The sequence below is a fragment of the Aspergillus tubingensis genome (genome assembly GCF_013340325.1).
Source record: "Aspergillus tubingensis WU-2223L DNA, scaffold_13, whole genome shotgun sequence".
In the NCBI taxonomy this organism is placed as follows: domain Eukaryota; kingdom Fungi; phylum Ascomycota; class Eurotiomycetes; order Eurotiales; family Aspergillaceae; genus Aspergillus; species Aspergillus tubingensis.
The window spans coordinates 1395022-1422607 of NW_023336287.1; the positions used below are offsets into that span (position 1 = coordinate 1395022).

Below are 27586 nucleotides of genomic sequence, written 5' to 3' on the forward strand. Positions count from 1 at the left end.
ATCCAACTTGCAATCCGCGTCGGAGTATGCCTGGCTAAGAATGTAGAAGTTCCACATTGATTGGTCCTACTTCAAGAACACAAGGCATATCCCGGTCATATAGCGTTCTTAGCACTGCGAGAGAGTATAAGTAGCTGGATTCATAGGTGCTTTTTGGGGAGGGAGTAGTTGTATATTAAGATACCAAAAGTCTCAATTGGTCCCTTAAGCAGAATATTGAAAATGTCGCAATTAGCCGTTGGGTGCGTGCTCACCCGGCAAATGTGGTTGTTGTGCCGATGAATGCTCTCAGAGTGGTATCACTACATGAAATGTTTGCTATCGGCACAGAAGGGCTTGGAGCATGCTCTACCATTGTGATAGCATCGTCCCGTGGTGCTATTCTTGCTCATATTCCGCCTCGCCCGACAGTATCAGCATCTGACCCATATGCCGGGGACAACAATGTTCGTTGGTTGATGACAGAAGTGACCGCCTTATACATGCGTTACCGCGATGAATAGTTTTCCAGCCATACAGACACACTTATTGTATGTGTTCTGTATCAGGGTGCGATAGCCCTACCTGACCAAGCGCAAATTATGCATTCAGCACTTAGTCGCTTAGGGCCGAGTGTGTGTATTTATGATGTACCCGGAAACTACACCAACCCGGGACAAGGAACTGTGCTCGCTATCGGTAACCGCGGGCTCACCTCCCTTGGACTCCCCAATGAAGGTCGCGCTCGTATTTACGTTGAGGACCAGCAATATGTTCCGCGGCCGCCGTCCTGATATGGTATGCTGGAATTGTCTTCCCATGGTGATAGAGTATCCCGGCCTTTGCAATCCGACCATAATGGCAGTTTGTGACATCATAAGGATATTCCTATCTCTCTCACTATAGTTCCATGCACATACCGCGAAAAAAACACATAGGATTCAAAAGTATTGTATAGCCTAATGTTGTTAGGAGTTATATTAAAGTAGCGTGAAGAGAGGTGGAGTGTATGCTCCCCTCGTCCTGAAGTGTTTACTGTAATAGTATGGCTAACAGCCAGTAAATCTATAGTTGCTCATCACCCAATGCCAAAGTGGTACACGCCCTACTCTTTCGTTGCGAGAATTAGAAGTACCCGGAACAGGAAACACAGTAGCTAGTATCACTATTTCCTCCGTATAAGAGGAAGAGGGGATGTGGGATTGGATGACAAAAAATGTCTATCGGAATCACAAACCTGCCCGCCGATTGAAGACTTAGCAACCAGAACAACCCCCAATTATGAAAAATTCACTCATGACACCTCCAATGTTACTCCCGATCAGCGGCCCAAACAAATATTATTCAATAACAGACAGGCCTAGTTCTGCACATAAGTATGTATAGTGCATGCATAGTATATATCAATTAAGAGGTAGAGCGTTCCCCAAAATAGAGGCACAGCTCCGATCGAGACTGTGTTATCACTAATAGCCGCAACGCTGGTACGGCTTCACCCATGTTCCAGTCTGTCACCATTTTACCACTTAGCTACCATGAAACCAGACATAAACGTCTCCCAACGACACGTAGATTCCGATGGGAATCTGCATACGATGAGAGAGATGATGATCTATAATACATGGCGACATTAGCGAATATTTTCTAGAAAGTGCTAGTATTATATATGCAGGATGTGGGCATTGTCATAACTTATAGGGAGGGGTCGTGTATTTTAAAGTATTGTGACGGGAGATACCCCTTTAAGGACTAAGCAGAGACATTCAGTTTTCTCGGGAAAGCCAGTAGAGGCTACCTTACTATGGTGTGCACCGAGCTTAGCAGACCAGAGTGGTGCATACCAAGGCATTTAAAAAGTATGCCTTGCATACCACATATCCGACGCCAACATATAACCGAACAACTCCTGGACACCCCCAGTTGTAAATGCATAGCAATATGGCTCTCCATGAGTAAGACGGCTTGGTGTTGTAAACCTTATGCAAAGGGAGCAAGGAATACTCGTATTCGAAGTCACTACGGAAGTCTAGACTTCTGAGACTTTGTGGCGTATTTGTCATCTCGGATAAAATGACGCGATCAAATCAACTCTGACTTGAATTAATTATTCAAAGAGTTCCTCCCGCACATACCTTTCCTCTCATAGTGCCTTCTAAGGATGCAAACTTATAGTAACCTGAAATTAGTACGAGAAAATCTGAGTCAACTGAGACATAAAGAGGATGGCCATCCCCGCCCTTCAAGGCTGGCACCCCGGCGAAGTCGCCATCCAAGGCCAACTGGGCTACGCGACCGCCGTATCATCTCATTGGACTGCGGTCGAAAACCAACTTCGTGAACAACATCAAATATTCCACACCTCGAATTTGCCGTTCATTCCACTCACGACTACCGATGCTGATGGACGGCCCTGGGGTGGAATAGTTGCAGGATCGACGGGAACTGTCGGATTCGTGGACAGTCCAAATTTAAAGTCGTTAGTTTTCCGACCACGATTATGGGAGGGCGATCCAATATTACCGACCCTTCAGGGGTGGAGATCAGTGAAAGATATCACCAATCACCAAATGGAAGGCCGAAGATCAGAAGAGAGGTCACTGACGGCTGGGTTGGGTATCGAATTCCCAACGCGCAGAAGGAATAAGTTTGCGGGGAAAATTCAGATGGTAAAGGCGATGTCGCACTACGATTATATATTCGAAGTTGAGATTACTGAAGCGTTGGGGTAAGAGTCTCATTCCAGCATGGTCAATGCCAGAACTACCGGTACTAAGGGTAATCACAGCAATTGTCCAAAGTATATAAATGTGCGTCAACTTGACCCATTCCCGTGGGCGAAACCACACCTCGTTTACCAATCACTCCACATGGCACCGACGGAGAAGCTACCCCCTGAAGTGATTGATATGATAGAATCCGCCGACACGGTCTTTGTGGCAACAATCCACAGACCTGACCCTACCTCCGCAGCCATGTTTCCCTCACACGCGGGCATGAACTCTCGTGGCGGCTTTCCAGGGTTTCTACGGGTGAGGCCGTCTGACCGACGAAGCGTTGTCCTGCCTGATTATTCTGGAAACAGATTCATGAATAGTCTTGGCAATATCGAGTCAAGCGGGTTGGCAGGCTTTACGATCATTTCGTTCACAACCGGCGACATCTTGTACTTGACCGGTACAGCAAGAAATTACGTTGGGCCATCTGCTCTCGAGATCATGTCTAGACATGCAACAATTACCGTTCTTAGCACTACGGGATTTACTCTGGTTCGGAATGCGCTTCCCGTGAGACAGCGCAAAGGGTCGGAAGTTGGACGGAGCCCCTACACTCCGAAAGTTAAGTATCTGGTCGAAGAAGGGCAAGCGGATGCTGGCGGGGCACAAGGCCACAAGGCCATGCTCGAAAAGGGAATGCAAATGTCTGATGACCTGGCTATCTTCAGGTTTGAGGTAATTTCGAAGGGGGACGTTCAGCCGTTAAGGATCCGACCTGGTCAAGCTATAGTGCTAGACTTTATGGATTGGATAGGTCCACCACCGTACCAGCATATGGCAGATTCAGCACCCGGGTCGATAAACGATGATCGTGTGCGAACATGGACAGTATCTAGCGCACACGAAGATACTGATGTCGCATGGTTTGAGATAACAATGCGGGAGATGAAGGGTGGCGTCGTGACAAAAGCCTTGTTCGATGTGCTCAGGCTTTCGCCGCCAAATAGATGGGATCATCCTATTTTTCTGGAGGGGGATGTCGTTACAGAAATTGTAGGCGTTACTGGGGAATTTACCTTGAATAAACGAGAGGTCAATCTGCTGCTAGTTGCAGGAGGGATCGGGATTACGCCATTCCTGGCCATGCTCAGTGCAATGAGTACGCGCGAGGACACCCCACAAGGAGACATTGTGCTCGTGCTATCAACAAGAGAGCCAGAAGTTATGCTTACCCTCATTGAAATGGCTTTGCTTAAGGTTCCATCAGCCGTCAAGGTAAAAGTAGATCTGTTCACCAGCTGCTCTGTCAACTTAAAAACCCGAATATTAAACCATCAAAGTACGAGCATCTCAATCCATGAAGGTCGCATTGGGCCAGAGTATTGGCAGACGAGCACCAGAGACAAAGATGTGTTCATATGCGGACCCAAGGCCTTTGCAGATGCTGCTGTGGATGGATTGCGGTCTATTGGTGTGCCAAATGAGAGAATCCAGCGGGAGGGATTTTACTAGGTTTGATGAAACGTATCGTCCAAATGTGGAGAATCGGATCTGTTGATTCAACACGGAGTTAGCTCGGCTAATGGCCGTTTAAACGAGCCTGAAAACAATGTATCGTGTCTGGTCAGACCTAATAAAATATCAGGGGCTCATAGTATGTAATAAACTTGTCCCTCAAGGTATGATTGCCCTGGAGTTTTATTCAGGATATGTCCGACAGGGATTCGAGCGTAGTAGATATGGCCAAGCTCGTCGGGAACACCCAGGCTCGCCGAGCCTCCCTTCAGGTCAGACAAACGGTCCTTCGTGATCCTGTACACTGATCACCTGGCTCTCCCTGTGAGTTGAATGTGCCGCGTCTCTCCTGTCAATCAGCGTAAGAAAGGCAATGTTTGCAGTTGGCTGGCTCTATGACCCACCTACTTTCATATTTGCTTGCATTTTAGATAAGTCAGGCAAGGATTCAGTTGCCCGGACCTCTCTATTCAAGACCTTTCTTGAGCAGCGGTATGAAACTGGTCACTGACTTCATGGTTTCACACCAGCAATGGCTTTGGTCTGTACCTCAACCTGGTTTGCCAACTGTATTCAAATATGGGGTACATGCTGCGGAGGAAATATTCTAATATATCACTTCTTCCTGCGCCCCCCTCCCCCCGGCAATCAGTTAATTACTGCCCAACTATCGTTATATATGAATAGAATAGGTGGTTTATTACGTGAAATAGTATTATCTGACCGTAGTTGAACGAAATGGTTTGACACATAAGTGCAGTTAGGCAATGGGGCTTGGAAAATGGTGGCTGGGGATATAGCATATACAATATATTTAGTATACAAAGGTTCCGCCGAGCACAGGAAACTCTGGTCAACCTCTGACCTGAAAAGCTCTTTCCCACATCTTACTAATATACAGGGAGTTCAAATGCATCCAGATCCCACTCCCATGTCTTTAGAGACGGCTGATCATACTCACACTCCATGCTAGTCCCATTATTGTACCACATCGGCCGCAGGGGCCACGCGCAAATTTCCTGGGTCTCTCCTTCGAATGTGCCACTCAGGACGGTCCCATTCAACCTCACAGGCACCACCTCTTGCTCCACCCACTCGATCAATGTTTGGAGGGAAGTCTGCGGGAATGGGCCGTTTGGCTGTAGATCATTGTTCAAGCAGTGTGAGGCTCCTGGAACGAGGAACAAACGGTACCACTGGCCCAAGGCCTCGTAACTTGCATTGTACCCGAGAGTAGGATACATTGTTCTACGTACAGAATCGTAGTAATGCACCGAGGAAGCTGTCGGGATGCTACCATCCTGTTCGCCGTGATAATGAAGCACCTTGCCACCCGCTTCGTAGAAGGGTGTCAAATCTGGCCACGTGGTGTGCAGGGAATCCTCATACATCTGCCATCCCAGCTCCACCCATTCTTTCAACGTGTCGTAGGTGACATTATCAAGTGTGGGAAGGTTATCAAGTTCCAAACGTTGGAGAAACTTGTGATATATTCTCCGCCCATGGAGTTGATGTTCAAACCCCAACTCCCTGAGGTTGTGTTGTACGTTGTTTGAGCATCCCAGAAAAGCGCCCCAGGCTGATAGGATAGATACACCTGCTTGCCATCACTGTCTTTCATGCCATGAAGAATTGTCTCGAACACTTCCACCGCCTGAGCAGAGATAGTCGAGTTTTGCACTGGGACGTCACCGTCTGCAGCGCAGTAATACCGCTTGCCAATAGCTTCGGTGAGGTTGAATTGCATCTTGCAGAGATCAGAGCGCGAGACGACTCCGTCCATACGCCCGTCCATGCCATCGCAGGCGGTGATCGTTTCATTAACGATGGCCTCGACCTCACATTGCGAGGGATAGTACCCAAGCGTCTTCTCCACAACATTTGCCCAAAGGTGCATCGTCATTTGGAAGGAGTACCGGATGGCCGGGGCGCCAATTACTGCGCCATCAAACTGGTCGCTGTAGCGCTGAACCTGGCTCCACCCTTCGCGGCCGCCCTCGGAGCAGCTCTGGTAGTAACTGTACAGCTTTTGGGCTTCCCCGTTGTCAGTCATGTTGAAGAAATTGCGTGTGAACTGCTTTCCAATTGTAGCGAGCTCGTGATGAGCTTGATAGCCGAACATATACAAGTTCTGCCAGTCTAACGTGCCGTTGGCTAGGAGCAGAATCTCATCAACCCCAACATCAAAGCCTCCAAACCCTCCATCTGTTGAACCGGAAACAGCCCCGTACATCACACCTCCAGGGAGCTGCTGTGTGCCTTGGTTGACATAGTAGTCTGCTCCGCCGGTGGAGAGATAGCGATTGGCAAATTTGTCCGGCGAGGGCATCCAGAAGCGCACCTGAACGGTGTCATCCCGGCCATTGTGGGAGTAGGCCAGGGTTATGTTGCAATAGTCGATTGTGGTAGCCGGATATACTGCAGAGCCGCTGGTAGAGAGGTTGTAGACAGGGTTGGCTGAAAGATTTGTGTGGCTAATAGTGATTCCAGGATACACAGTATCAGCAGGCAACTTAGATCGAATGTATGCAGGGGTGCACACATCGTCGAGAGTAGTGGCAGCCGTGACGGCCTGAACCAGTGTCGCCCCAAGGGCGATGACTAGTGGCAGAAAGACCATCTCAGTTGAAAGAACGAGGATATGTAGAATGGGCTGACGGCGGGCCACCGAAATGTGCAAGCTGTGGTATCAGTAATCAAGGCGAGAGTTGACTTGATTATATTGAAACCGGCCGTACTAGTAGCTTCAAGTCGCTCCTCAAAGCCACTTGGTTCCGACGTCGTCCATTTGGAGACAGGAAATCAGTACATTTTATACATGCTTCGGCATTTACGTCTGCATGTGCAGCTGATCTGGAGCCAATCTAATTCACGTCTTCTTCCATACTCTCGGAACCGGTTGGTGAGGACGCGTGGCTACTTCTGAAACCGCTTGCTATGTAGATATACAGTAATAAAGTGGGGCCTAGTGGAACCAGAGTGTCGATCCAGGTACCAAGCGGGCTTTTGTGATCTAAAAGCTTTCCCGCATCTCCGTATTCGTGGTGACTTTGCGGGGAGCCGGCTCGGAGATAACCTGATGTGGGCCGACGGAAGGACCATCCCGAATTCACCTTACACTTCGCGGTAGAACGAATTCTCGGGCAAAGTGGACAAAGAAGAAAGTATCTTTGATACTCATGATATCATGAGAGTTAACGTAAGCGGCAAGCGAGTCGGCCATCTCTGCTTGTAGTATATCAATCATACTAAATAGATTTTTATAATTTTTGTAAAGAATAGATAGTAAAATAGATAATACCATTTCTATAATACTAGAAATTCGTTATTATCTGTTGCCGCCTGAGGCAGACACTTGTGATCACGTCCCACGTGCTGCGTCCTCAGGCATCATTCGTCCATCACTGAATGTGTGCTTGGCTTCATTTTCTACTACTGTCTGCTACCCATTCATGATCTTCAAGCGGGAGGTAAAGAAGTACAAGAAGTAGACCGCATGAGCGAAGCATGGGCCATGGAGTAGCGGGCGTAGTGATCGATGAGCTTCTTGATGAAATGCTGCAAGACTGCCATAGAGTGTTTGTTAGCTGAACTACGGAATCACATTAGATATCTTGGTGCCCCTTCGACGACCGAAAAGTGCTTCGCTTCGAACATGTATGTTACGCTTGACTTGCGCATGTAACATCACTTCACGTTCGGCAAGTGACCCTTACCGTCTCTGCCATAGGCCTGTTCAGACCAAGCCGGAATCTATCCACCCGTGACATCTTGTCCAAGACTAGCGTGTCCACCCGCAAGACATTCTCGCGATAGAGGGTCTGGGATTTCCAATCATAAGAACAAAGCAGCGCTCGCTGCATACCACCCTCGCTGCCGCAAAGTAGCATTGCCACCGGCGGGCGGCGAGCCCGGAATAAGGTGACGGTCAAAGTATTCGTATCAACCAAGGTGAAGAGCTTGAGCTCTCCATACCGCGAGTTCTGCGCAGCGGACACAAACTGTGCGGTGGATTCTCTGCAAGTGGGATCTTTGCCCACGCACTCACCGTTGTGGGATACATGCAGCGAGAGATCGCTGGAATAGGGACTCCACTTCAAACGGCCGAGATTAATACCGAAGACCAGCTGCTCGATCTCACCAATCTCCATGTACCCCTCAAATCCAAACAGCCATGGCTGTGACGCCCATGTCTTCCCAACATAAAGAATGGATATTAGGTACGGAGACGCCAACATGACCAAAATGTACAGGCCTGTGAAGATCCACCCGATCACAGTGAATGCAAGGTAGGCGTCTGTTCCTGTTCTGGACCGGCTAATTGCTAGCGACATCACGCCTATAACAATCCAACCAGGAGTGCTGCGAAGAACAAATCTGGCCACCGAACGTTTTGCCGTCTTACGCATCAACATGTTGACCGGCTCCAAGGATGTCCAACGAATCGGAGCACCAAAGGCACCACTCATAATTACAGTGTCTTTGCCGCCGAAGCCGACAACTTGGCAAAGAGGTTCAATGTCCCAAAGATGACTGCCCCAGAAGTCGTTGATCTCATACCAAGGCTGGTCGATGTTTCGGGGTAGCATGCATATCAGCCTCTCGAGCACCCGATCGCTGTCGTTGGCCCAAGACAATCGACAAAAGGCTTCGAAGGCCGAGTCATTCGGGTTAACACTTGGACGACGTCGTAACAAGCCCATCAGGGCGTACGAAAGGTCTCCGTTATAGTACCTCGTAGTTTCACGGTTCGGAAAGCATTGTAAGGCGATGGAGACCAGCTCGAGAGGGCTGAGTATAATTGAACCTTCATAATGATCAATAAGCTCTCTTGAGACAGTGGTGTCTCCCCAGGCTTCAATTGCGAAGTTCCGCTTCGACAGAACCCGGAAGGAATTTGGGGGGCAATCACGCTTGTATATGGAGATCGGTTGGCCCGATGGGCTTAAAAGGACCTCAGGAAAGGTCCACAGTCGACTTCCCAGATGACGAAGCATTTCGCCTTCCTCTCGGCTGAGACCTGGAGAGGGACCAATAGTTACCACCAAGGCTTGGGCACCCCGCACGACGTCGCTGATCCGGTAGACGTCTTCAAATTGGTCGTGATCATCAGGCATGCAGCTGCACGCGATCCAGTAAGCCGCAACCCCTGCCGTCCGGGTAGCAGCTTTAGCAATGCGATGAAGTTCATCCATGTCTTCGTTCGACTCATGACTGTACTGCTCAGTGGTATAGCATATGAACAGATACTCGAGGCTGCCACACACTGTCTCCCATTCTTCGACGTTAACGATGTCAATACCCCCGTCGTCTTGAAGCAAGCACAGCCGTCTCGGACGTAGAGGCCGCTTTGATATCCCGTTTGCAAATTGACGAGGGCCCGGCAGAGTGTTAATGCTCGATGGTTCGACCTCATGAAGATTGGTTGAAGCCGTTGAATAGCCCCAGTAGTGATACTTGAACTGTTCGTAATGGCCATTGTTTCTCAACTCTCCACCTAGATCTGTTGGCAGAAATAACTACATGATGTCAGCCATGCTTATGCACATGGAGCTAAAAGCTGTCTTACCAGACCAGCGATGGTCACACAGGACGGAAGCCACTCCAAGCACATGCTAACCCTTGACCACGCGTCCTGGTTACTCTGAAGGTGTCGTCCCAAAAGCGAGTACACAACTCGAAGTATCGTCGGGGTAGATTCCTCAATTCTCTTCCGAGCCCAGGTCGAGTTGGCGGGGCCATGGCATATAGCCTCGGACGCTTGAACTACCAGTTCTACTAGTCGCCCATCCGTAGCACTCAAGTAACGGTCGGTTTCACGACCTATCCACACGCGCCCTAAGCTGTCTTTGTGACGGTACTCCTCAACGGATCTGTATTTTCTTCCTGGCCGACAGGTCGCATGGTGTGTCTCCGAATAAGATCTGGGGTTCAGGTATATCTCATAATACCTAGGACTCTTTTGTATCAAGATCAGTATAATGCCCGCAATGGGCAGCGAGTAAACCGACCTTTGCGAGCGAGTCCGGCCTTTCGAAATCGGTAGCCATCCTTCCGCTCTACGTGTTGGGTAGTTAGTTCCCTTCTATATATTCATCAGAACGCCCGTAGTGAACCTTACTACCAAGGAGACTGTGCTGCTTCTACCTCGGTCGTGGTCATGGATATGGCCAAGTTCAAGATCAGACTGCATTTCTCTAGGAAGACTTGTCAATCAGGACGAGAGGACATGGGATAGGAGCCTTTCAAAAAGTAGTGTCAAAGCTTTCGAGAGGCAGAATGTTATGATCAACAGCTGTATGCCCGCAATTCAGCTGGACCATGGAGGCGACTTAGTCAGCCAGGACGCAAGGCTGAGAATCACCTCGTGACGGGTTCTCATTTGGGAGATGGTCAGAAATTAGTGCGTTCAATGGGATCAGAGAAATCAGGCTCACACTGAATGATCTTAATCATGAGTAATAATACTTAGTGTCAGACTACTGAGGCCCAATCCTTCATGTGCGGTTTTTAAACTAGAGCCAAATAATTTAAAGAACTTTCTAGGATTTCATATATATATATTGGTAAAGAGAGGGTTTTACATCACATGCAGAGCTGATTCAGTACTAGTAGTACCAGAAATAGTAACCAATCGCGTGTATTGTAAGATTCTACAGTGCCAGCCTGATTTCTCTGACTCTGACTAAACTATCTTTTTTGTTTCCCAGCCCCGGTCGGGCATGATCCCGTTCTACTACTTCCTGACCCCGCCGCGCGTGGGTGCCCCTTCATTGCTGTGTCTTGACCGCAAGGAGAACTCAAAATCAAGCAGTCAATATGTCATCTATTTTTCAAGATCAGTCGCTTCTGGATCCTTTCAAGCGCGAAGCTTTCGGCAAACCCACGCTTTTGAACCCCCGCACGTTCACAGTGGACGTACTAGATTCGGTCCAGGCGCCTGATGGTAACAGGGCTCGTCCCAGCTTTGCAATCAGCATATTGTAGCTAACACGACGCTCAGGTCGTTATCAATTAGTTCCGCGAAAGGTCCCCGTGCCTGAAATAGGGCAATTGCCTGTACCTGTACTTCGAATCATGTTGGTACGCCCACTAAGTGGGATCGCTTGCGACTAATATACTATAAAGCTTCTCGCCCCTGGATTTGCCAAGTAGCGCCACTGCTGAAGGACTTCTCTGGCTCTTTGATCACTATGCTGCGCCGTCTGCATTCCTTGCGGGCAGATTGCGGTCGGTAACACACTCGTTTGGGGCTTTGAATTCCATAAATGGTTATAATTGTATGTAAAGCACTATCTTCGATGTTTATTCCGATCAATAACTTGCACTTCATATTAAGGCTCCTGGTTCCACTATTTGTGTAAGAACATCACGGTGAGACATGATGCTCATGGCAACGCGCGGATATCCGATCCCAGGCCGGGAGCACCACAGCTGCAGCACGGCGACTCGACGTGGATACGGTCAGGGTATTTTTTGCGATGGGCAGCGGGTTCGAATTGTGGTCCAGAAGTGACGCTTCTCTGTTTCGAGGCGTCGAAATCTCTCAAAGAACGTCTAAAAGATATTTCACCATCGTCAATACCAATCAACGTCGTCCGTGACCCGTACAGCCTCTTTGCTATCATCTTCGAGGAGCTGTCTTTGCAAATGGACAATACGGTTTGGGATGTGATGGATGTGTTTCGCCAGATCGAACTGGTATTCCGTGCCTCTAGCCAAGTGTACCTGGGTAGTCGCTGATCTCCCTAGAACACCTTGACCACGATGAAGGATAGGGAGTCTTTCACTGGGCTACATAATGTTTCAAAGCATATCCTCTTTCTCCAAGAGAACGCCGAAGCTACAATGCTCACTCTGAAAAAGTTATCCTGGCACCATCAGCAAATCCTAGAGAACATCCCTGACGGGGACCGCCATGCCACTGAAATGGCACATGGAATGCTGACGCACGTGGAGACTCAGTTTCAGTCCATTGGTTTGCGTTTGAAGGGTCTTGAAAAACGGATGAACAATATCATTGCATTAGTATGCTCTGTCCTGTTCCATAAATACCGGCAAGGCGCATGGATACACTAAGACGTACTACGTACTTTAGTCCTTCCACCTCGTCACGCAAGACGGCAATAGAATTATGCAGGCAGATAGCAGTTCCATGGCCACCATTGCGTTCGTTACACTCGTATTTCTGCCAGTGTCGACAGTATCAGTGAGCTCTATCTATCCCATTTGTGGCTATGAAAACTTCTTGCTAACCCTCTAGACAATATTTGGAAATCAATTTTTCAATTTTGACCCTGTTACGATCCGTATATCACAAAGCTTCTGGATCTTCTGGGTAGTGTCTGTCCCGCTGACCCTCCTGGTTCTTCTCGTATGGCGTGTTATCACTAAGGGTTTCCCGCCCGGACTGTACGATGCTTTCAATATGAGAAGGGGGAGGTGGAGACTGTAATAGTCATATTGACCTGAAGGCTCTCTTAATCGAACTTCCAATGTATAGCAACGCAGTGAACCTCTAGATCAGAACACCAAGTCCATGATATCATTCTCTTTAATTACTGCAATGTTGTAAATCCAACTGCCACACCTTCACAATTCTGCCACATGTAAACCAAAAGGAAACAGACCAGATCGACTAGATAGCTTCTGCCTAGAGCATTTCCTCGTTAGAGCCCGTAAGTATGTGCGCCCGCTCATCGTTCGCAGAGGTTGGCCTTGGTAGGCCATAGATGCCTAAATGATGCACCTTCATACAACAATGGACAATGCCTATGGATTGCCCCGTTACGCAGATAGCTGACACTATCGTTTGAGACACTGATGTCTGAAAATGTATGATTTCGAACTCCATGCTTGTTCCCTGACTCATGATATCACCAACGAGAAAAGATAGACTGTGGGTAAAAAAGAAGAACCCCCCAACAGCGAGAGAGGGAACTCCATTCTATTTGTCCGTCAGCACCTCATCTATGTAACCAGCAAGCCATGGGGAGCAGCGCACCATAGAAGAACGTCGGGCATTGTTTAGATTCCGGATGATTGTGAATATCTTGAACATAATATGTAGAGAAGCGATCATAACGAGACCGTCGAAAGCAAGTTGGAGCCCGTAAGTCGTATGCTGATAGACTGAGCCGTATGCAAAATATGACAATAACCAGGTAATGAAATGTGGGATAGATATAATAACGAGGCTCACCAAAGTACTGCCGTGCATTTTTGATGGAAGAATCGTCTTTGTCTTATCGTTACGATTCTGCGCCTTATAGGCATGTATAAGCCGGTATAATACATTCAGAATAAGGATACTCTGCAAATATTTGCAGATCTGAGCAATGATTATCATGGCTTCATCGGTTTCTGGTGGTACGTCTCCCAGATTTCTGGATAGCGAATAAACAGCAAATGCTATATGTCTAGAATGGATTATCAGCCAAGGACATTCCTGACCGGTATACGAAATTCACCACGTAGGCCGATACATTGATTGACTTAGAAGGAGGATGAAGAGAGATTTAAACGGTATTGCTTTTGGATCATGCCTCGGCCGTCTTATTAGACACGAACCAAAGAGAGATCCCAGAGAAACAATTCCAGCTATTATAGAAAAAGCTAAAGAGACAATGATTCGCGTTTCATAGCTTGGCGCGACCATATTGTGTGGAATGCTGAGGTGACGAAGAAGTGCACGCTGTTTTATGGAGCTTTATGGAGAAGCAAATCGTTTAAGCTCTCAATTGAATTAATTTCAGAACGGGGAAATTCGACTGAATTTATTCTTTTCCCATGTCTCGGGGAAGAAAGACGCAAGGCTGGCATTGCTGCATCATGAATGGCTGGCCCGGCGTTAGCGTGAGGCTGATCTGACCAAGGTTGCCACTTTCAACAAGGCAGCCTCCACCCTCTGCCTCCTGATGCCTTAAGTTCTTGCCTCCCTGCTCCCTTTCTTTCTCTGTCTGTTCTCAGTTACGTCCTCCTCCCTCGGTTCCTGGATTATTGACACCGATCCCCACAACAAACCGTCTGCTCAAATATGATGGCTCCACACCAGGTAAGCCCGTCCTCCGCCTAATGTAACACAATTCCATATCTAAAAGACATCATGAGGGTCATCAGCCCAAGCGACACGGAGGAGGATACGTCCCAGTTGGCGCCAAATATCAGCCTCGGTATCAGTCCCGTACAGGGGAAAACACCGGCAATTCGAATGAACCGTCTCAGGATTTCGCCGTTTCTGAGAAACCTAGGACCTTTCCCATCCAGCGTGGTAGCCATGGAGGAAGCTATATTCCTGGAAGGGGTAAAGAGACCCCGTGAACTAGGCCATAGATCTACGAAAATCCCGCGGGGCAAAACACAAGTCAAGTATCGTTAGCTCTGCGAGACTACCCCGAAATACAAGTGGACATGGTTCAGATGGGATAGAATCCAAGCAGGATTTTCTTTTGCTTATTTTGAATATAACCCCATCTCCGCAATGCTCCGATATCGCGAACAGCCTCGGGCGATGCATTGTGGTTAACTTGTCGCTTGCCCTTCTTAATGTAATTTACCTAAATCTAAGCCATAGATTCCCTATTCAGCATTCCTGTATCTGGACCTCTAGCCTAGCCTAACCTCGAGTTACCGGTTCCTATCCTCAGGCTATCCTAACTCAGATTTATGATGAGATTCCCAGTTTCCCTATTTTAACTAGCAACTTTGGCGCGTTGATCCTCACATATAGCTGGATAGGATTCTAATGACTTGGAGTGGTAGATGAATACTCATGTTATTTAGGACACCCAAAACCGCGCTGCGGCATCCTTTCACTAACTTTGTTTAATTCAACCTGTATCTACACGCGATAATAGAGCTGAGTAGAGAGCCGTTGTTCAGGGAGTGCTTTCCGACACCATAGTGATGAAAATTACAAAGCGTAAGCATCAAACTTTAGGACATAAACTTGTTTAAAGCACCAACATCACAGCTTATCCGAATAAAGCCGGAGACCTTGCTTTCTTGCAGGCAAGGCTGCAGATTCGTTCCGGAGGTGGGCCAAACTCCAGAGACTGATTTAATAGTGATGCTATGCTATTCGCTCTTTACAAGTCAGGCGCACCTGGACACAGCATTTAGTATATATTAGCAGTACTCTGATTTGCGACACGCTTCGAATCATTACATATCTCCGTGTTTGCTTTTTATTTCAGGGATTGTAATTAGATAGCTTCCATGGTTTCTTCTTGACTGTACTACAGGCAAGGCTCTCAGTCTCCTCAATCATGTGGAGGCTCAAGCCTCGACCTCGCCCCTCAATGACCCATTAAGAGAAAAATACTTTAGTGCCTTAGTGATTGAGTGGCTGACCATGAGCAGATCTATCCTGTTGTATGCCCGTGCTCACCCGCTTTTTGTTTTTTTCTTTTTTCTTTGTTTGCTTTTTTCATTAGGTTCAATGCCCTCGCCGCTTTGACTCCACTCCTGCACCCTGTAATCTGTTGTGACACACTTACTCTAGCCAGGGTCAGCTGAGCATTTGCCTCCTCTTCTTCTTGCGTGGTCTCTGACCCGCCACCTCTTCCAACCAACCAACCAAACATCCTATTCCACTGGGGTTGGTGCATTGTATATGAGATTTCTTTAGGGTCTCTGTAATCTGTATGTGACTGATCTCTTAGAATAAGATATAATAATGTTAATTTGTAGAATATAAAATTTTTCTTAATTTTACAGCCAAATAACTTGAGTCTTGATAGATTATAAATATATCAATAGATTTTAAGAATCCTAAATTTTTAGATGATGAAATAGTTTTATATAGTATCAAAAATATATAATTTTATTGAATTTTGATAAAACTTTATTAAGGTTACCTAGTTGGGGATTCTTCAGAACAGGAACAGTTATATGAGACCCAATAAGTTTAAAACCAGTATTATTTAATAATACTTTATATATAAAATACAGTAATGTAGCTTTCATTCTTTTAATAAATGATTTTATAGATTTTTTTTCTTCAAAGATAATATTATTTATTCATAAATCTAATAAGATTAAAATCTATGATAGAAATCTATATTATGTTAATATTTTTTAAGGTTACTAAGTCTAATTGGACTTATTGAATATTATTAGAAAAAAAGCATAATAATGATCTATTCTTGTATTAAATAGTATAGTAGTAAATATTACAGCAATAATAGATAATATTGATTATTATATTGAGAATTTATAATTTCTGTCTTATAAAAAAGTTATCATTTTATGTTCTCAAAATTATATCACGGGTATTATTATATCATAAATCGTAAGAATTTTGTAATTTACACCCACTAGAAAGCTTAAATAATATATCAATATTATATAATATTATTTATATCAAGATACTGGCGGGCTAGGATAGTAGATAGATAATTTAAGCTAGTACTAATTATTTAATAAAATATCTAAAATCTAAATAACCAGCTACTAGTCAGGTTAAATATAAAGTATTAAGTATAATATAATTTAAAATTATAAATAAGATTTTAAAGGCAGGCTGATTTCAACTATGAGAAAAATTATATATTGTATTATTAGTTTTAGTAATAACTAAAAATCATATTACAAGTCTCCATGCTGTGAGAACCTAAAGACTACAATAACTAATCATGTCTGGATAATGTTTGTGTATTTATAAGAATTAATAGATCTAGAAAAGAAAGAAACACTATCTATTCCCTGGGAATTAAGCTATTCTATATATTCTTAAAATTTAATTCCTGCTCCGTATATTTCATTTTTATTATTATTTTCTTTATAAATTTCACATTGATTTCTGTCATTTGTTTTATTTCCTAGCTGGATCCTGCTTTATATTCTAAAAAATTCTATATTCTAATTATTTTTCAAACATCAATGTTAATTATTTTTTTTTAAGTTTTTTTAAATTTTTATAATTTCTATGAAATAATTATATAATAAGACATACAATAATTAAATATATATATTTAAATACAGCTGTTTCTAAGAAAAAGATTTTAATATATTATTTTATTATTACCAATTATTATTTTAGAATATAATTTTCATTAAGCTCATAGTCCACCATGAAAAAACTATTTTTTACAAAAAATCTTTAATTTGATAAGAATGTTTTTAAACTTCTTTATATTATTTTATCAATTATCTAGTATATCTGTTCTGGTTTATTTTATTTTATATTATAATTTCAAGCTATAGCCTATATATATAACTGGATAAAGGAATTTTAATCATATATTTAATTTTAATATCTATTTATAATTCTTACATATTAATTAAGTATAAATCTTAATAATAGCTAGTACTTTATTACTACTTATACACTATTAGATTTAAAATTTAGATTCATTTTGATTTTTTCAGAACATGATTTATATTATAAAGATCCATTTATAGAATTACTGAAAATAAATCAAGAATATTTCTAGAAAGTTAAAAATTCCTACAAGTTTAAGATTTATGAAAAATAAAAAAAAAATAAAACAACTCTAATAAGTTTTTCCTAAAAATCCAGAAAGTTATATATTCTACATAAATAAAAATTAAAGTTATAAATAATTCTATAAGCATATAATAATTCCATCGCGTGATATTTTTTAGATAGAATGATGATAAAATTAATTTAATACAAACTCATAAACAAAGCTTTCAATAATACCTAGTTCATTATAAATAATATTATATATAACTAGCTATCGTAGAACAAATCTGGGATAAATTAATTTTCACAATTATTATCAATACTTGCAGCCTTGGGTACGAAGGGATTATAAATAATTATGGAACTTTATATTTTTATATTTTTATAACATCTTTATTATGAGTTATAGAAAATCTATACTAATAGTAGTTCCGTTATAAGGTTTAGTTAGTATCTGTTATATAATCTATAGATTACCTGTGAATATTTCATTATTTTCTCATAGAGATAAGATAGTTGAGAATGATATTTTACGAAAATCTATCTATATACTTAAATTCATGAATAACAGAATACTCTTTATACTATTTCATTATATTTACTCTTATCATTATGAATATTTCCCTTTTAGAAAACAATATTATATAAAACTAATATATCATTTAGGTTTTCCAATATATGTAAGATTCTTAGAATTTATAGAATATTAATCTTCATAATATAACTCCGAATACATATGATTTAAAGGAAAAAATATATAAATCTGTAATATGAAGGATATCAAGCATTTGAAGTATATGAATAAATATTATCTATTCTTATAACAATATTTATACTTATAGAATTTAATAAAATAAAACTTGTTATTATAAGATCTTTCTTAATATCATCTAATAAATCTAAATCGGCTTGCTACTCATGGAAACACATCTTATATCAATTTTAAATTGTTATTATATACATTAATTAAATATAAAAGTAAATATTATTATGTTTATATACTTATACTTCCATATCATGATTAATTAAGAATATGGAGATTATATTACTGTACTTTATATATAAAGTATTATTGAATAAGACTAGTTCTGAATATATTAGATATTATTTGACTATTGTCCCATTATAAGGATTTCTGTATTAATGTCACATTGTTGCCGTCTACCCCTTTATGTATAGTCCCCTGCATATCTGGTGCCTTCATAGCTTAGCTTCTTTGGCGAAAATGGAAAAGAAACCATCACTACATTAATGAAAACCGCCCATTATCAATATCGAGCTTGGCGGAGATTTGCCTGGCTCTTTGCTCATAATCCTCCAGGGAACTCTCTTGCTCCATGCAGGCATGTACTTCAGGATCCTGATCGGGCGAGGAGTTCTCCAAACTCGCCATCTCCACCCCATTTTCGTCCACATGGCCATTCTGATCTTGCCAACGGTTCGCCATCAGCACCAGTGGTAGTGGGCTGGTCATCCAAGGCCGCGTTCCTGCTCTGTAACTCTTCCAGGCTGCCCCCACACAGGTCACTGCCCCGAGGAGCCACACAACCACCGGCAACGCTAGCCAGACCCATCGAATTTCAACAAATGAGACTGTGACGTGGGTGTGCCCGACAGCCGGCTGGGAGTGAACATCTGCCTCTTGGTCATAGCCAACCGCAGTGCTGAACGCGTCATCACGTATGGTCTTTGTCATCGCAGCCGCCACTTTGCCCATAGCGCAAGTGAGCGGGTCGTCAGCCGTGCAGCCGGCCTCCGTGAAGCTGCCGTAGAAAATTGCCTCGAGGGTATCAGCGGCCGCATAAGTGATCGCCGCGGGGACAAACTCGAAATTGTCTGACCCGGCTCTTACCTGCCCGGCGAAGACGTTATTGATATAATATGAAATGGCAGCCCAGACCTGCTCCCCTAATCCAAACGTCTGATTCAATTCCGGGAAGTACTGGCCTGTGTCGGAGGAAAGCAGAGGCGTGATGGTGATACCGGCCTGACCGGTTCCATTGGCGGTCCATTTGGCGATCTGGCTTTCTTGGTAGATGCTCAGTGAGACCGAGGCGTTAAACAGTTCTACGATGGGCACGAGAGTGCACTCGGTCGCTGTGAAGAGGCTGGTCTCGGTCAGAGTGGAGGAGAGGCCGCCGCCACCGGTGCCGTTGGCGTTGGTTCCCGCGGCGAGGATGTATTGCACTACTTCAAAGGGCGTTTCCTTGTATCGGAGGGCTTCTTTGGAAGACACGGGTTCCATTACAGACAGGATTGCGTTGCCTCCGTTGGCGATGTACCATAGCCCCAGATCGCTGGGAAGAGAGATGCTACAATTATAGAGCATGGTAGCATTGCTCATGTCACTGGGTTCTCCCAAGGATGTGCAGTTCCGATGAAGGTAGGAGGTGATGTTGGCACATTGCGCTTCAAAGCCCAAGCTGGCCATCGCATCCCAGGTACAGTTCCCGGTGGGACAGGTGTATTGGGGGACTGCCCATGAGCGCTTCGAAACTTGGTTTGTAAGGGAACTGTAGATGTTAGCTTTGAGGACAGGATCGATGTAGAAGACTGGTAGGAGTTAGGCGTCAGTCGATGCTATATGGAAGTTATCGCTCTTGGGGGTGTAATGGCACTTACGACTCCCTCCCATAAGCGGCCCAACCGTGTTGTACTTCACCGTCTTTCCGAGTAGGGAGACTTGAGAGCGGTCGTCAACGGGGCGAGAGACGTAGTGTATCGAATTCTGGACGAATGGCTCGAAGGCCAATGCCATGAGGACCGCCATGCTCCCCAGGACGGCGAAGTGACTACGCCGCGGTCAGGACCCAGAATGTCTTTCAGCTAGCTCTCCATGAAGGTCCGGTCACTCACCGACCCTTCAACACCCACAACAGCAGCGCACTTCCCTTGACTCCTCGACTGGCGGAATCAAAATGCCCCAGATCAGATAATGGTCGGCTCTGCTGAGCAAACCAAACCCATTTTAACTGGCCTATGCTTTCGCTGACTGCATAGAGGACGCATGCTTTAGCAAGAGTGCTGAGCCAGGAAATTGCTGAGTTCAGGGAGATATTCTTCCAGTCCGGCTGGCGACGTCCATCATAGCTGGCCAGGATCGCGATGATGGCGCCTATGGTAGCTCCAGCAAGAAACACGCCGCCTGTTTCCCATGACCAGGCTTGTATATCCTGTTTCAGTGACGGTCCCTTCTTCTTTGTCTTTGTTGCGATCTTCTCAGCTGACCGGCCATCTGAGCCTTTAGGTGTGAGAAGCGACAGTTGGCTCTCGCGTTCGTGATTATTGTTTTCCATATCCGATGGCTTGCTCTGTATATGTTGGTTTGTTATGATCAATATCGAAGCCCGGTAGAGGGAGGGAAATAACGCCCTTCTTACTACCTACTTGCGGGCATGGCCATCACCACCATCGGGAGGGCGGTTGCAATGAGGCTGAAGGAAATGACAAGGCTGCTTGCTTTCTTAATCACGGAAACGGTCTGGGCGCCGCCAGCTCTTGCCAGTCAGGTCGGTGGTCAGACCCCCTTTCCCTCATTCAGCCCAGTGCAGGAGTGTGAAGTCCGGGTGTTAGTCGGGAGTCCAATTGGCGCCCACCGACTAGCAGCTGAATCTGGGCCGCGATCCCATCGCGTTCTGAACCAATCATAAGCCGAGGATACGTTCAGATCCGAGGGCAAAGTTAAATTATGTGGCGGGGACGGAAGCGAGTTCGCCGTGATGGAACCTAGGTAAGATGAGGGTAGACATTTGTTATTGACACTGCATACCCCCCCGATACTCTTTCACCTAACCTCAGAGGAAAAGAAGCCGTGGATCGTTTTACTGTTTTTCGCTTGGCTTAAATGCTGGAAATCGTAAGATTCTTTTACATCACTGGACAGTTTTGGAGAAGGTGAACCCGAAGGGTTCTCTCAGCAAAATCCCATCTCAAATAAGCACAGCAGTGAGACGGAGCTACTACAGCCACATTGGCCTGCTTCTTGCCAGACCATGTTCGTATAAGGACTTAAATCCTTGCAATTCTCACGATAAAGATATCCTGAGGAATATTTATATTGATAACAGTCTAGTAGGGATAGAGTGGTTATACCTGACTATTATACCTTAACTATAACCTGACTGCAACCTAACAGTCAGCTTAAGATAAAAAAATGTTAGGGGTTGCTCCTTGGTTCCAAGAGTACATTGCCTGTTGGACAAGAAGGAATAACTAGTATTTAAATAAAGATTCTAAAATATCTGAGATTTTATATATATTAATTAATTAATAAACAGCTATAAGATTAAGTAATTAAATTTTTAATGAAATTTTAATTTATAATATTACCCCTTCCTTGATATATTATTAATTTAGAATACTAGTATATTTATAAATTAAAAATACAGAACTTCGACTTATAACTATTTTATTTTATTATAATATTATATTTTATTTTTATTTTTATAACTACTTTACCTGTGTTCTTATCATTATAATAATTCTAGTTTTTCTATTTTTTATTTATAATTTTTAAATATTATATTCTCCTTATTTTTCTTCTTTTATATAAATATTTAATTTTTATAAGAAAATTTTTTAAAATTTTTAATTATTTACTTAGTATAATTGTTATTATTATTTTCACGAAGCTTTATTCTCTAGTATGAATTTATATTATATTGATCTTCTAGTTATATAACTAGTCTAGCTTTTTATAAAAAAATTTTTTTCTTTTTATCTATGAGTAGAGGTTTTCTTCACCTAAACTAGATATTAAATTAACTAAGATTAAAAATAAATATATAAAAGGATATAAACTGTCTGAAATTAAAGATAAATATATATAGAAAATATAGACTTATTCATATATAAGTTTAATAAGAATAAAAAAATAAAAGATTATTTTTTTAATTTTAACAATTAAATCAGTATTATATATAACATACTTATACTGACCTTGATATTCTAGTTTATTTTATTATTTTATTTTATTTTATTTTATTTTATTTTATTTTATTTTATTTTATTTTATTTTATTTTATTTTATTTTATTTTATTTTATTTTATTTTATTTTATTTTATTTTATTTTATTTTATTTTATTTTATTTTATTTTATTTTATTTTATTTTATTTTATTTTATTTTATTTTATTTTATTTTATTTTATTTTATTTTATTTTATTATAATTATATTATTGGCAGGTCCGTCTCTTCTATAATCTATTTAATAAAATAAAAATATTCTTTTTTAATTATTCTTTAAGATCCGCGGATTCATCTTATTTAAATCTTAATAAATAAAAAATATATTTTCTCTACTCTTTTATCTTCTTTATTTTTTTTACTTTTTTTTATTTTCTTTTATTTCTTTTACTTCTTTTACTTCTTTTATTTTTTTAGATTATACTTATTTATCTTAGTATTTTTCTTTCCTGTAAAATATATAAGAAAATTCTCTTTTTTATGATTTTTCTCTCTCTTTTTCTTTTCTAGTATTATTTAATCTGTTATCTATCTGTCTTCTTCTATATTTTCTTGTATATTATTATTTTACTCACTGATTATTATTTTATTTATTTTATATTGTTTTTATTCTAACTTATTATATAATCTTTTATGTCCCGCTGCTATGTCTGTTATCCAATTTATTATTTTATTTCTGTTCTCTACTTAGCTTATTATCCTGGTTATTATTTTACTTATTAATATTCATAGAATCTTGAGATATTCCAGCCTTTCTATTTAATTTAAGTAAATATAATTTATATAAAATAATATTAATAAATTTTTATAATATCTATAATTTTTTTTAAATAGAACATAATATTATAAAAACTCGTATCATGCCCGCTCCTCTTAATTAAAAATCTATTAATTATATTGATTATCTGCTTCACTAGATTGAGTTAGAATTTATAAATAATAATGTATATTTCATTTATCAGATTTCTTTTAAATCTGGTATTATTACTGGTAATTCCTAAATTATTTTTAATATTAAAAATATATTAGGGATCATCCCTTGGTTCCAAGAGTACATCAGCTGTTGGACAAGAAGAATAACTGGTGTTTAAATAAGAGTCTAAAGATATTTAAGATTTTATATATATTAGTTAATCAGCAGGTGGCTATAAGACTAGATAATTAAATTTTTTAATAATAATTTATTTTATAATATTATCTTTTTTCTTAATATAATATTAAGTTAGAATATTAGTATACTTATAGACTAGAGAACTCAGAACTTGGATTTCTAATTAATTTATTTTATTATAATATTATATTTTATTTTCATTTCTGCAACTTTCCTGCCTGTATCTGTATTATTATTATAATTTTAAGTCTTTTATCTTTTATCTATGGCTTTTTATATATATATTCTACTTATTTTACTTATTCTATATAAATACTTGATGTTTATAGAAAATCTTTTTCATCTGTATCTTTTATTTTATTATTTATATAATATAACTTTTATGATTATATTAGCAAGGTCTTATTTTTTAATATAAGCTTATACTATATTCTAGTAGGAAAATCTTCACAACAGGACAACAGTCAAATGACATCTAATAAGTTTATAAATAATATTATTAAATAGAGCTTTTTACAGGAAATATAATAATATAATTCTTATTTCTTTAATTAATCATTTTATAGAGTGATAAGTATCTAAAAATAATAGTATTTTTCTCTAATTTTAATTGATATATATAATAAAAATTTAAATTGTGTTAATATTTTTTTCTACAGACTTTAAGCCTAAATCTAATTAAGTTTATTAAATATTATAAAAATAAATATTATAATAATAAGTATTACCCCAATAAGCATTATATAAAATAATATATTAATATTTTTATAATAAATTTTAAGAATTCTATATATTCTATAGTCTAGAAAGCTTAAACTATATATACTTGTTATTTAATATTAAGATATAATATTATTAATAAAGTAATAAAACTAAAGTAAATAAATAATAAGTAAAATAAATAAATAAAAATATAAATTATAATAAAAGAATAAATTATATTAATAGCTATCTAGATACTCTGGTAAAATAAAATAAAAGATTATTCATAGATAACCTGAGTATCTAGTATATAATTATATTTATTCTAATAATTATTTTAATATTTAATATTATTTATTTTATCTAGATTATATATTTTTAAGAAATATTTTTTTATAAAAATCTTAATATATAATAATCTATACACATATCTACAGTTATTTATAAGAAAGTAGAGGTTATGTAGTAAATAATAAATTATAAAAATAATAATAATATTAAAATAAGATAAAATAATCAAAAAAATAATATTATATTAATATATTTAGATCTGTGTGATTCCGCCGAGCCAGTAAAAAAGAAAAAAAAATAGTATTATAATTAATAATCTTATTATAATTCTTATATATAGGTAGTGTTCTTTCTACAGGAAATATAATAAAAATTAATAAATAAGTTCTTCCACGGTACAGGTCAAGAAAGTCCTCTGAGCTTCCAAAACGCCCATATCGCCGCTCTTCACCTTGGCCACCGCTCTTACAAATGACAATGCAAGACCGTCATCCCCCCCATCGTGACTACCTTTGGCAGAGGACATATTATACACCACTTCGGAGCCAGAGCAGAAGTCGCTCACACGAATAGTGGCTGCATCGTAAACAATCTCCCCTGTGGTACCTGATATACGTCCACGACGCCTGCTGATAGCGTCTGTGAGAGCGACCATATGGAACTGGGCGATTTTTGCAGGGCGGTACTGAGGCTCAGTGCCTAGGTTGCCTGTGTAAGACTGCTGCTTCAACGACAAAGAAGATTGTTTGGACTCACTCTTCAGTTTCTGAGGGAATAGTAGAAGTTCATCCTCCCACTCTATAGTGACCATTTGATCATCACACACATCGTTGTCGGATTCCCAGACACAGCGCCCATACCAGTTTCTCAGGCTAACCTGAGATGCTGGTGTTTTTTCATCATAGTCCTCACCTAGAACTTCCAATAAGCGCTTCGCTGCAGAAGGGAGTCCCTGGTTCCGAAACACATCCTCGATATCAGGAACTATTGCATTGACAGGACAGTCACGGTTGCCTGCCCTAAGATGCTGATGCAGATAGAGCGATTTAGCACTGTATTGACAAGTTGTCTCGACAGGACAGCTCAAGCAGTTAGTGGCTGAACCGGCACCGGAGGGCTTATTGGCTTGCCTGAAGAAGTGCAGGCGCCCTGAAGAAGTCACCTTTGAAGGGAGATGAGGCGGTTCGGGATTGGATGTAGAAGCCGGCGAATAGAGAAGCCAGAAAAGAAAATCGATGTCGTGGCACGACTTTGTGAGGAGCGACGGTGCGCTAGTGGATTCTCTGCGCAAGAACCTCTGGATATGATCAGCAACTGTCGCGATAATTTGTAGTCTAATTTGTGCGGAACATACCGCACGTAACAATGTTCGAAGTGCTTCCAGGCAACTGCTTCAGTGTGTTCAACACTGATAACATCACCAACCGCTCGATCCTCTCGAACAAGCTTCCGTAACATAACCTGGGGGCGGCTATGCCGTAAAACCAAGCCAACAGCAAAGATTGCTTCAGTCTGCAACATCTCCTATGATTTCAAGAGAGTCCCATAAATACAAAGAAGGTCACTCAGCCGCGTTGCTAGCGGCTTCTCACACATAATATGTAGCCCCAGTGGTGCCACAGCCTGGACAACTGTTGCATGAAGTTCATCCAATAGGCATACAAATACTGCATCTATCCCTGGGTCCGTCACCGTCCCTGTCAAGCGTTCCAACTCTCTTCGATTGACTTCATAGCTGATGAAATCCTCCCAGCTAGAAAAAGCCTGGCCTTCAAGTGGCTTACCTGTCCCCCAGATGAACCTTTCGCCGAATGCTCGCCTCTTGAATTCAGATGGCTCAGCTACTGCGGCGACAATGCCTTCGCCAGAACTGTGAATTGGCTCAGCGTAAGAATAGCCACGGTATCCTGCGCCTATTATGAGAATTCGTGGTTTTGCTCCCAAGTGGCAGCTTTTCTGGGATGTGGTAGGTACGGCTATAGGGCCCTTGGGCCTTGTATACCGAAACAACTGCATGATCGCGGACTTGCCTCTGCAATGGTAATGAAATGACAATGAAATGAAAAGGTCTGGGGATTGGAAAATTGAGACTGCAGGGAGATGATAGATTTTGAACACATTGGAAGCCGCCATTTATCATAAATTTGCGGTCCTCGGCTTACTACCCCTGGCCCGCATATTCCGAATTTTGCTTTCCGATTTTACTATGCAGGTATTCGCAGTAGTCTAGAGAGCCATTAAACCGGCAAAAAATTACGGCTTTCTACGGAATGGTTCTGGCTACCACAGAAATCTGGTGTTCAGTACCGTATAAATAACAAAGTACGGTCGAGTTGAAAATATATTGGATATGCCATTTTCACGCCAGTGAGTCAGGGAATTCGGAGAATGCCGGCCAGAGGTAGTAAGGCCAGAGAGAACCTATTTCTGGGCCAAGTATACAATTGGTTTAGCCTGATGCTCATCTGGTTCTAGACTCTGGTTATGAGGTATATTTCTCCAATTAAAATTGAGGCCATGACTGGTCAAACTTCGGAACTGGCGTGTTGATTGCGCTACTGGCTTTACTGCTTCCCTTCAATAATAAGTTAGTCTGTGCTTATATGAACAGTCGTAACAAAAGTCCAGGATCAAAAGGCTCACCGTGCGTTTTCATGGACTGATCTATAAAAAGCTTTCCTGATCAGCGTTGAAGTGATTGATGAAAATCTTCAACGTGACTTTTACACTGGCTGTCCATGACGGGTGGCGGTTAAAATGAGAAAACAAATGGCAAATAAGGAGTTGTCTAGCCTCCTACAATTTTCATGTTGGTTGTCGCGAATAAGATACCTTTAGGGACTACAGTGCCGCAGACGACATCTACTGGGCAAATCATCT

At 41.6% G+C, this 27586-nt stretch overlaps 7 protein-coding genes across 7 annotated transcripts; 3 read left to right on the top strand and 4 right to left on the bottom strand.

Annotated features, from left to right (window-relative positions):
* Positions 1-2201: 2201 nt before the first annotated feature.
* AtWU_10768 (putative oxidoreductase, FAD-binding) lies at positions 2202-4205 on the top strand (the record flags this gene model as incomplete). The annotated part of the gene is made up of 2 exons (XM_035505872.1): positions 2202-2704; positions 2765-4205. The coding sequence occupies 2 exons, from the start codon at positions 2202-2204 to the stop codon at positions 4203-4205; spliced, it is 1944 nt and encodes a 647-aa protein (XP_035361765.1).
* Positions 4206-5098: 893 nt separating this feature from the next.
* AtWU_10769 (tannase and feruloyl esterase) lies at positions 5099-6828 on the bottom strand (the record flags this gene model as incomplete). Its single annotated transcript, XM_035505873.1, has 2 exons — positions 5099-5738; positions 5804-6828. The coding sequence occupies 2 exons, from the start codon at positions 6826-6828 to the stop codon at positions 5099-5101; spliced, it is 1665 nt and encodes a 554-aa protein (XP_035361766.1).
* A 1072-nt stretch (positions 6829-7900) lies between these two features.
* On the bottom strand, positions 7901-10258 carry AtWU_10770 (3-hydroxyisobutyrate dehydrogenase; the record flags this gene model as incomplete). The annotated part of the gene is made up of 3 exons (XM_035505874.1): positions 7901-9727; positions 9778-10167; positions 10220-10258. 3 exons carry the CDS (start codon positions 10256-10258, stop codon positions 7901-7903), a joined length of 2256 nt encoding a protein of 751 aa, XP_035361767.1.
* A 769-nt stretch (positions 10259-11027) lies between these two features.
* AtWU_10771 (uncharacterized protein) lies at positions 11028-12663 on the top strand (the record flags this gene model as incomplete). Its single annotated transcript, XM_035505875.1, has 7 exons — positions 11028-11154; positions 11212-11287; positions 11337-11488; positions 11548-11909; positions 11961-12236; positions 12307-12417; positions 12472-12663. 7 exons carry the CDS (start codon positions 11028-11030, stop codon positions 12661-12663), a joined length of 1296 nt encoding a protein of 431 aa, XP_035361768.1.
* A 1581-nt stretch (positions 12664-14244) lies between these two features.
* Positions 14245-14528, top strand: AtWU_10772 (uncharacterized protein; the record flags this gene model as incomplete). Its single annotated transcript, XM_035505876.1, has 2 exons — positions 14245-14262; positions 14319-14528. The coding sequence occupies 2 exons, from the start codon at positions 14245-14247 to the stop codon at positions 14526-14528; spliced, it is 228 nt and encodes a 75-aa protein (XP_035361769.1).
* Positions 14529-18880: 4352 nt separating this feature from the next.
* On the bottom strand, positions 18881-20933 carry AtWU_10773 (DUF3176 domain-containing protein; the record flags this gene model as incomplete). Its single annotated transcript, XM_035505877.1, has 3 exons — positions 18881-20190; positions 20260-20429; positions 20494-20933. 3 exons carry the CDS (start codon positions 20931-20933, stop codon positions 18881-18883), a joined length of 1920 nt encoding a protein of 639 aa, XP_035361770.1.
* Positions 20934-25079: 4146 nt separating this feature from the next.
* On the bottom strand, positions 25080-26227 carry AtWU_10774 (NAD(P)-binding protein; the record flags this gene model as incomplete). Its single annotated transcript, XM_035505878.1, has 2 exons — positions 25080-25989; positions 26061-26227. 2 exons carry the CDS (start codon positions 26225-26227, stop codon positions 25080-25082), a joined length of 1077 nt encoding a protein of 358 aa, XP_035361771.1.
* Between the last annotated feature and the right edge of the window lie 1359 nt (positions 26228-27586).